At 62.4% G+C, this 8,972-nt stretch overlaps 1 protein-coding gene across 1 annotated transcript; it reads left to right on the top strand.

Moving 5' to 3' along the window:
* Nucleotides 1–394: 394 nt before the first annotated feature.
* LOC113940793 lies at nt 395–7,762 on the top strand. Its single transcript, XM_027631945.1, has 29 exons — nt 395–981; nt 1,066–1,236; nt 1,356–1,457; nt 1,568–1,765; nt 1,871–1,936; nt 2,022–2,235; nt 2,311–2,468; nt 2,569–2,733; nt 2,813–2,980; nt 3,075–3,175; nt 3,258–3,388; nt 3,494–3,609; nt 3,685–3,778; nt 3,873–4,123; nt 4,210–4,335; nt 4,413–4,487; nt 4,588–4,716; nt 4,798–4,937; nt 5,027–5,204; nt 5,366–5,509; nt 5,634–5,755; nt 5,851–6,005; nt 6,185–6,284; nt 6,380–6,475; nt 6,550–6,676; nt 6,795–6,911; nt 6,992–7,134; nt 7,256–7,369; nt 7,481–7,762. Exons 1-29 carry the CDS (start codon nt 663–665, stop codon nt 7,730–7,732), a joined length of 4,272 nt encoding a protein of 1,423 aa, XP_027487746.1. The 5' UTR covers nt 395–662; the 3' UTR covers nt 7,733–7,762.
* The last annotated feature ends 1,210 nt before the right edge of the window (nt 7,763–8,972 follow it).

The raw sequence follows: 8,972 nt of genomic DNA on the forward strand, positions 1-8,972 counted from the left end.
TCCGTGCAGGCAGCGCTGGGGGCCAATCCCCAAAGCAGCCCCCACTGGCAAAACTGGTCACTGTTTCTACACTTCAGCAAACAGGCATTAAATGTTCATGGGCTACAAGTTACGTGGTTCTTCATTAGTTAGTATTTTATCTTCTATTGGTTCAATGATCCTCTCGCTTCTCGTGCTAATTAGCCCACATGCTCAGTTTTCTCCTTCTTTTGAGTCAGTGGGTTTTTTGACTCGGTGGCTGTGATCACCTCTTGCTGGAATTATCCAGTTTGCCCTTTGAATTGATGGTTGGCTTTGTTTCTTCCTCATCATCTCGTGGTTGTGTGGCCAAGTGTCCCTGGTCTGTTGGTTCAGCGTTCTGCTGGCCTTGGTTCCCACTGATGTATTGGCTCAAGTTTCTTCCCTCTACAGCTGCAGGTACTGAGGCCTATTAGACCTGCAATTCTGACATGTGTTAAATAGAATTTCTCTGTTTGGAAGCCGTACATCAGGGTGAGCAGCACCCTTGTGATGCAGGAACCGACAGCGTTGGAGTGTTCCAACGGAAAGGTTGTGATGTGGGAACCGACAACGGTGCCCTGGAAGTGGTGCTCTGGAATCTGCTCATTCTGCCTGCTCTCATCCCACGGACAGGGAGCTAGAGGAGCAGCAGGAGCCTCAGTATGGTGCTGGTCTCAGGGTTGTGCAAAGCCCTGCGGCAGCAGAGGGGCCGGGGCAAGAACACGGCACCGCGGCCTCGGGCCAAGCGCCGTCCAGAGGAGCCGAGCCAGGCACTGGAGTTTGCCCGCAGCGTCGGCGCCCTCGTGCTGGGCCTGGCTCTGGCCAGCATTTATGGGGCACTGGTGCTGCTGGTGCAGGGCCACGATGTCTGGTACTGCCTGTGCATCACCATCATCCTGGGAGCAGGGCTGGGGCTGGGCATGGCCTTCTCCAGGAACACGCGGATGATCGTGCTGCTGGCACTGCCACACTTCTTCACCAGTGAGCAGCCGTGGGTCGGGGAGCTGGGGGGTGCCAGGGGGTGTCAGCTCCCAGCTGAGCCCCAGGATTTCCCTGTCTCTGCAGGGGAGGGGAAGATTCTGATCGTGATGCTGGCGCTGTGCATGACCGTGCAGGGCCCTGGCACCAATGTCCTGAACAACGTCTCCCAGCTCGCCAAGGCGCTGTCGTGCGGGGCTGAACTGGCCCAAAACCAGACAGCCGAGCGGCTGGAACGTGCCAAGGAGCCACTGCTGAGTGAGCAGGGGGCGGGGGGGGGGGGGGGGGATTGCAGGGGCCCTTCCTGGGGGAGCCCCAGCCAGCCCTGGGCTACTCTCACCCCTCGGGGCATGCTTAGGGGTCCCCCCTCTCTGCAGACCTGCAGAACAAGATCAAGGACATTGGCCAGAATGCCAAGGTGGTGAGTGACCGCGTCCGCAAGTTCGTCCGCTCCATCATGGGCTCCACCAGACACGTCGGTGAGCGGGTCCCCAAGGTCCCCAAGGTCTCCAAGGGTCTGCCCAGCTCCAGCACCCCCCACCCTGATTTCAGTCCAGCCCCTTCTCCAACACCCACTCCCTGCCCACAGCCCGGATCCTGCACAACGTCTGGCTGTGGCTGTCGAAGGTCGGTGACGTCTGCAACAAGGAGCTGGGGTCACCCTACCACAGCTGCGTTCGCGCCATAGAAAAGGCCAAGGACGACTGCGAGCGCGCCCTCCCCCTCCTGTTCTTCATCTGCTACGTCGTCCTCGGCTTCAAGTGGCTCTGCAACGTGGCTGATGTTGGTGAGTTCCTGTCCCTCTGCAACGGGGGTTTCAGGGGCAGTGGGGTGGACCTGTGTCCATCATGAGGGCCCCACTCCAACAGAGATCCATCCCCCCTCTCTGCAGTCGCCGGCTTGTTCTGCATCATCCCACAGTATATCCAAGAGTTCGTCCGGGCAAACGTCGCAGCCCGTGAGTATCCTGGTGCCGTGGGGGGCCAGGAACCCCTCTTGGCTCTTGCTCCCCACCCCAGCACAGCCTCTTGTCGCCTCTGCAGCCATCACAGACGCTCTGAACCACATCCGCAAGGAGTTTGAGTTCAACATCTCGGTTGTGCACCACTTCAACGTCAGCCTCAACGCCAGCAAGAGCCTGGGGCAGGTGTCCCGGGACATAATGGAGGCCGTGCAGCTCCACCTGGAGCCCTACCACCACGGCCTGGAGGTCTTCTCCTACATCTCCTTCTGGGCCATCCTCTACTTGTGCTTCCAGTGAGTGGGCTGGGATGCTGCTCTGGGGATGGGCACCCGTTGTGCCAGTGCTCAGCTCGCCCGCCGTGTCCCCAGTGCGATGTGGTACCGGCGCCGCTACCTGTGGGACGACACCTTCGACAACGTTTACATCTCGCGGCGCTTCGTGGAGCTGGACCTGCGGCGGGCGGAGCAGGGCAGACCCACCGTGCTGCCCCTGACGGCGCGGGAGAGGGGCCGCTACATCCCCCCAGGTCAGCCCCACCCCAGGGGGTGTCCCCCAGCCCAGCCCTGAGCACGGTGAGGAGCCGGGGGTTCCTGGCACGGCCTCACAGTGCTCTTGTGGCCATCCAGCCGCGCTGTGGCTGTCAAAGAAAGAGAGAAAGCAGTATGGCATTCAGCTGATGGGCTTGCTGCGCCACGTGCTGCTGGGCTTCAGCATCATCCTGGCCGACTACAGCATCTTCTGGCTGCTTGACCTGTTCCGGCACCAGCTGAGCGCGGAGATCGTTGCCAGGGGTGAGCAGCACCCACTGCACCGGAGCAGTGGGTTGGGGCTTTGGGGTGACCACAGGACTGAGCCGCTCTCGCCCCACAGCGCCATCAACAGTGGCTGTCAGCGTCAACGGGACGGGCTACACCAGTGAGATCTTCCAGGATCTGGTGTCTGCCTTCAACGCGCTGCAGGAGGGCAAGGTCTCGGTGCTGTCCCAGGTCTGCCTCATCGAGCCTGTGGAGCCCGACCACAACACCTACATCACCATCGGTGTGCAGACAGGGGGGCTGCGCCCTCGGCGATGCAGGTGGGTGGGGGGTGCAAGGAGGGGCTGCCCCTACGCGACTTGTCTTCTTCCCACCAGGAATCCTGTACGGTCTCTGGCTTTTCATCACCATCTTTGGCTCCTACATGGCACGCCTGCGCCAGGCAGTGTGTGCCGCCTACTACCCGTCCCGAGAGCAGGTGAGAAGCCCCCCGGGTGTGCATGTCCCACTCTACACCCCTTCAGCAGCCGCCTGCCCTCACCCCATCCCCTCCATGCCAGGAGCGCATGATCTTCCTCCACAACATCATCCTGGCACGGCGGGAGTGGATGGCACTTGCTCTGCGCTCAAGTGGCACACAGAGCACGGCTGATGGCAGGAAAAGCAAACTCTTCCTCATCCTCATCTCCAGGTAAGCTCTCACAAGGGATGGAAAAGGGCAGCAGCATCCTTGGGGGTCCGTGGCAAGGACACTCAGGATGGCATTGCCCCATGGAGCATCACCCTGTGCCCTCAGGTTCCCTGCCCTTGCCCGCCTCTCTCGCTTCTTTGGCATCGAGCAGAAACACTGCCTGGCCTGTGGGGCGGTGGAGCAGCCGGGTTTCAGTGCGTGCATCACGCCCAGCTGCAGAGGTAGGAGCCCCTCTAGCTTGGGGATCCCCTCCCCAGAAAATGCTGTGTCCCCTCTGATGGTCCTGTTTTCCTCAGGGTTGTATTGTAGGGAGTGCTCCAGAGCCCTGAACAACACCTGCTCTGTCTGCATGGCCACCCTGAACTACCCAGACTCTGTGGATGAGGAGATGTGAGCAGAGGGGTGCTGGGAGCCCACTCGAGCCTGGGGGCTGCAGTGGGTGTGGGGGGCCTGTAGCTCACCCCTCTCTTCTCTCCCCCCGCAGAGACTCCAGCGATGAGGAGATGCTTGACTACAAGGAGCAGGCTGAGAGCAAGGACAGCGAGCTGCGGGAGGTGGTGGCTCGGTGGCCACCCAGCCCTTCCCACCATGTTCCATTGGGGAACGTGACAGAACGTGGAGAACGCCATGACAGCACCGGCGTCGGTTCTAGGGCAGCATCCCACCGTTCTCAGCTCCAGGAAGAGCCCTCGGCTGGGACGGAGACACGCAGGAGGAAGAAACGTCCCAACACAAGTGAGATCCCCTCCCACCCTGCTCCTGGCCAGGGCTGACCGTGGGCAGTGGGAGCAGGCAGGGCTGACACCTCCCTCCCCACCCAGCCCTGAAGCGAGTGGTGGTCGCGGTCCTGCCCGGCCCGTGCAGCCGGTTCCTCTGGGGCCGGCCGGACGAGCATCGCTGCAGCAAGATCTTCCTGGGCGCTGGCTTTGGGATGCTCCTCAGCCTCGGTGAGTGTGTCCCGCTGCCGGGCACGCCATGGAGCCGGTGGCACCAGGAGCTTAGGACACATTGTTGGGTGTTTCAGGACTCTGCCAGCTGCTCATCATGCCTCTGGACCTGTCAGAGTCATACAGGGTGAAGCTTACCTGGGGGCTGACGGGTGAGGATGTGGCGGGGAGGGGACTGGGGTGATGGGGGGCCATCGGGAGACCCAGGGGGTTCTCTGTGGGACCGTGGGGTCAGCTCTCTGCTCCCCACAGGGGTGACTGCCTTGGGCTGGGCCACGTCCCCCCACTTCCGCTGTGCCAACCTGCTCATGGTCCCCAAGTGTCTGGGCAAAGAGGGTCGGCTTTACGTTCTCTCCTTTGTCTTCGCTGCCATCTACCATGGTAGGGTCCCCCCAATGTCCCTGTGCTCCCCAGTGGGGTCCTGAGAGCTGGCGGGCTCTGAGCCACCCCTGCTGACACCAGGGCCCGTGGCCAACCTCTGGCACAACCTGATGGAGGCGAAACGCTCGATGGACTGCGTGGTGGATCTTCAGGTCAACCACACAACCGGTCTCTGGGAGGTGTCAACGTCCCCCCTGCGCCGCGTGATGGAGGAGCTGGTGGTGAGGGGGGTCTGGGGAGGGGGCAGCAGGGGGCTGGGGGAGCGGGGCCGAGCCTCTGCGTGCACGTGTCTGCCTGTGTGTCCCGGCAGCGGAGCGGGGAGACGCTGAACACGGAGATGCAGAACCTCTCACGCGCCTTCGTGGAGCTGAACGACCAGGTGGCCAGCGATGAGGGCTTCAACCTGCGGCAGGACAAGGACAAGGGCACCCAGCCGGCCCACAGCACCCAGGAGCTGTACGAGAGGAAAACCAAACATCGCTGTGCCAGTGAGCAGGACGGGCAGGGGCTGGCAGCACACAGGGCAGGCGGCTGCCAGCTGGGGGGGGGCTGCCTCTGACCCCCTTGCTGGCCCCACAGGCACCCCAGATGAGGTCTGGGCCAGCAGGGCTGGGTCTGCACAGACAGCTGAGGGTTTCTGCCCCCCCAGCTGTGCTCGAGAGTGGTCGTCAGCGCTGCTTAGACTATTTCAAACAGCTGTACAGGACCTGCCTGGAAAAAGTGTCCGTGCCCCTCATCAACCACGTCCTCTGCCTGCCCATGCGGCTCGGGTTCCTCTGCCAAGCAGTCAACCGTGAGTGATGTGTGGGACCCATTTCCCTGTCCCTGTCCTCCCTTGAGGGGTAGCTCCAGTTCTGCCCCCCACAGATCCCGGGACGGCAGCCACAGCCACCACCGTCCCCATTCCGTCCCTGCAGTCATGAGCTCCTGGTGTGAGGAGAGGATCCCCGTGGACAGCAACTTCGGGAAGGTGTTTGACCAGGTGAATGACTCTGTCCAAAGCCTCGGCCAGGAATTCACTGCCAGCATCGTTTACAAGGTGGGTGCTTGGGCACCCTGTGGATGCCCGACCCCTGTGCCCAGCGCCAGGGTGGGGGCCACATCCTGCCCTGCCCCACGGCCCCTCCACTGCAGGAGGAGCACCAGGAGATGTTGGTGGGCATCAACATAGTGGAGCAGCTGCAGGAGGAGGTGACCTCGCAACTGCGGGAGGAAGGCGCCCGCCTGGGCTTGGCCGTCTCCTTCTTCCGCCTGTTGCTGTCCTTCACCTTCCTCTTCGTCTTCTTCTCGTGAGCCTCGGGATGGTCGGGGGGTGGGGGGTGACACCCCTGTGCCAGCTGTGGGGCACAAAGGGTTGGGGGCCCCCTTAAGCAGCAGGTCTGGGGGGGGGTGAAAACAAGGGGGTGTGTCCTCAGGGGCTGCACCCAGTGCCTCCTTTGCCCTCCCTGGACCTGTCCTCTCTCGCCAGGGCTTTCTACTACACCTACCGGTACTGCCACGACATCGGCTTCGACAACTGCTACATCACCACCTACTTCCGACAAATCGATGCCCGGCGCGGAGAGCAGGTTGGGCAAGGGGGAAAGGGGTGGAGGGTGGCCTCCCACGCCTGGTGAAGGGTTCTGGGGTGCTGTGCTGAACCACCCTGCTGCCCCTCACCCAGAACAAGCGGACGCTGCTGCCCCTGCTCCGGGATGAGGCCTCGGCTTTTGTCTTCCCGTGCCGCCTGGCCCTGCAGCGGCCTGAGCTGAAGTACATGGTGAGGGGCTGGGGAGAGCCTGGGGGGTCGGGGCTGGGGGGGCAGCAGGCTGTGACACACCCTGCTCCCTGCAGGTGATGGAACTGCTCAGGTGCATCCCGCTCCTGCTCTTCCTCATCTTCGTCTGTGGCCTTGACCACTTCATCTTCGGCGTCCTCAGCATCATCCAGAACCATTCCTTTGTGCAGTATTCCTACCAAAGTGAGCCCAAGGCCCTTAGGAGCAGCCCCACAGCCCCTCTGTGCCCCGCAGGGCAATGCAGGGGGGCCCCCCAGCCCTCCCCCTGCCTCCTCAGCCTCCCCATCCTCCCGTCCCACAGCCAGCCACCACATGTCCGTGACCGTGATGGGCACGTCCCTGATGGCGCAGCTGCTGCGGAGCACCATCGGGGCCCTCAACACCTCCTTCGACACCCAAGTGGAGACCTCCAACCGCGGTGAGCCCCCGCCGGGGATGGGACTCTGGGGATGGACCCCTGCCTGCTGCAGGGGGCTCACGCCGATGCCCTGTCCCCAGCCTGCCTGCCAAAGCCCCATGGCATGACGAGGGAGCAGTACCTGAACACTTGCCTGCCCCTGGTCGCGCTGGCCCTGCTCTGCCTGGCCCAGGTCTACCCGTTCCGCCTGCGCCGCGCCATCGCCGCCTTCTACTTCCCCAAGGTGAGCAGCCCCCCAGCACCGCCCGAGGGCCTGGCACGGCCTGGGGGGTGAGTTTTGGGGTGGGGTTTGGGGTGGGCAGGTGCCCCCAGCCACCCATCCCTCACGGTCTTCGCCGGCGCAGCGGGAGAAGACTCGAGTGCTGTTCTTGTACAACAAGTTGCTGCGGCAAAGGAAGAATTTCTTCCAACTGCAGCGGAGGCGCATCGCCCGGAGAGCACGGCAGCCCCCGGGGCTGGTGAGTGGGGCCGGGGACACGGCGGGCTGGGGAGCGGGGCATTGTTGTCCCCCGAGCTGCTGTGGGGTGGCTGCTCTGCCAGAACCCCACACGGGCCCGTCCTCGCCGCAGGGGACGTCGCTGCTGGAGTGGTGCAGCCAGCATTGGCCTTGGCTGCGCCGCTACCAGCGCCGGAGCTGCACATTGTGTGGGACGCCCGGCACCCCCTGGCACCAGGTCTGCCCCGCTCCCGACTGCGGTGCCTTGTACTGCGATCGGTGCTGGACGGAGGCGGGCGGGACGTGCCTCGCCTGCAGCCCCGAGGAGCCCGGGCTCGTCCAGGACAGCAGCGACGAGGAGGAGGAGCCGGGGTACGCGGGATGAGGGGGCCGGCAATAAAGGCTGTGATCCCCCTGCGTGGCGTGAAGTGGGGTCCGTGGGGTGCGTCTGCTGGGGTGGGGGTCTGCTTTGTGTGTGATGCTGAAGGGGGTGGTCTCTGCTGCACGGGACGATGGAGATGGGGGTCTCTGTCACAGCACCCTGAGCATCAGAAGCTGCTCCCAGCACACACAGAGCTGCCCCCACCCTGCCCGTCACTGCATTCCCAGGGCTGGGGCACGATGGAAATACAGATGGGGACACTGAGGGGGTTGTGGGACTTTTGGGGACAGGGATAGGTCTGGGTGCACCGTGGGGGTGGAGATGGGGGCACCGTGAGTCTGGGGACAGGGACATCGAGGGCTGGATGGCACCACGGGGCTGGACTGGGATGTGGAGGGGCTGGGACACCCTGGGCATGGAGATGAGGACACCAAGGTGCTGAAAGGGGACATCAAAGGGCTGGGGGCACAGCAGGGATGGAACCAGGACAGGATGGGGCTGGGGCATCACGGTATCAGGACCACCCCGGGGTGTGGACTCAGGGTGTCAGGACTCTGGTGCCTCCAGCACCAGGTGTTTTATTCTCCAGCCTCTCCCCACCCAGCTTTTGCCGTGCTGCTGGGGCTCCACAGCAGTGGGTCATCTGGTCCAGCCTCCCTGCTCAAGAGGGGTCATCCCAGAGCACACGGCACAGGATTGTGTCCAGATGGTTCTGGAATATCTCCAGGGAGGGAGACTCCACACCCTCTCTGGGCAATCTGTTCCAGTGCCCGGTCACTGCACAGGGAAGAAGTTGTTCCTCATGTTCAAGTGGAACTTCCCGGGCATCAGTTCCTGTTCCATTGTTGGGCACCCCCGAGCAGAGCTCCAGCCTCTGACACCTCCCTGCAGACACTGGCAGGCGTTGATGAGGTCCCCTCTTAGTCATCGCTTCTTGAGGCTGAACAGGCCCAGCTCCCTCAGCCTTTCCTCATAAAAGAAAGAGAGAGAAAGAGGGAAAGAGGAGGGAAAGAGAGAAAGAGGGAAGGAGAAGGAAGAAGGAGAAGAGGGAAGGAGGGAAAGAGGGGAAGAAAGAGAGGGAAAAGAGAGAAAGGAAAGAAAGAAAGAAAAAGAGAAAGAGAAAGAAAGAAAGAGAAAGAAAGAAAAAGACAGAAAGAAAGAGAGAAAGAAAAAAAAGAGAAAGAAAGAGAAAGAGAGAAAGAGAGAAAGAATGAAAAGAAAGAAAAGAAAAGAGAAAAAAGAA

This window comes from Corapipo altera, unplaced genomic scaffold (genome assembly GCF_003945725.1).
Source record: "Corapipo altera isolate COAL_440 unplaced genomic scaffold, ASM394572v1 58053, whole genome shotgun sequence".
Lineage (NCBI taxonomy): Eukaryota > Metazoa > Chordata > Aves > Passeriformes > Pipridae > Corapipo > Corapipo altera.

Coding starts and splice junctions, on each gene's coding strand:
- LOC113940793 (XM_027631945.1), top strand. CDS start 663: ATGGTGCTGGTCTCAGGGTTGTGCAAAGCCCTGCGGCAGCAGAGGGGC. Junction 1,766..1,870: donor CTGCAACGTGGCTGATGTTG/GTGAGTTCCTGT, acceptor CCCTCTCTGCAG/TCGCCGGCTTGTTCTGCATC. Junction 6,677..6,794: donor TGTGCAGTATTCCTACCAAA/GTGAGCCCAAGG, acceptor CCCGTCCCACAG/CCAGCCACCACATGTCCGTG.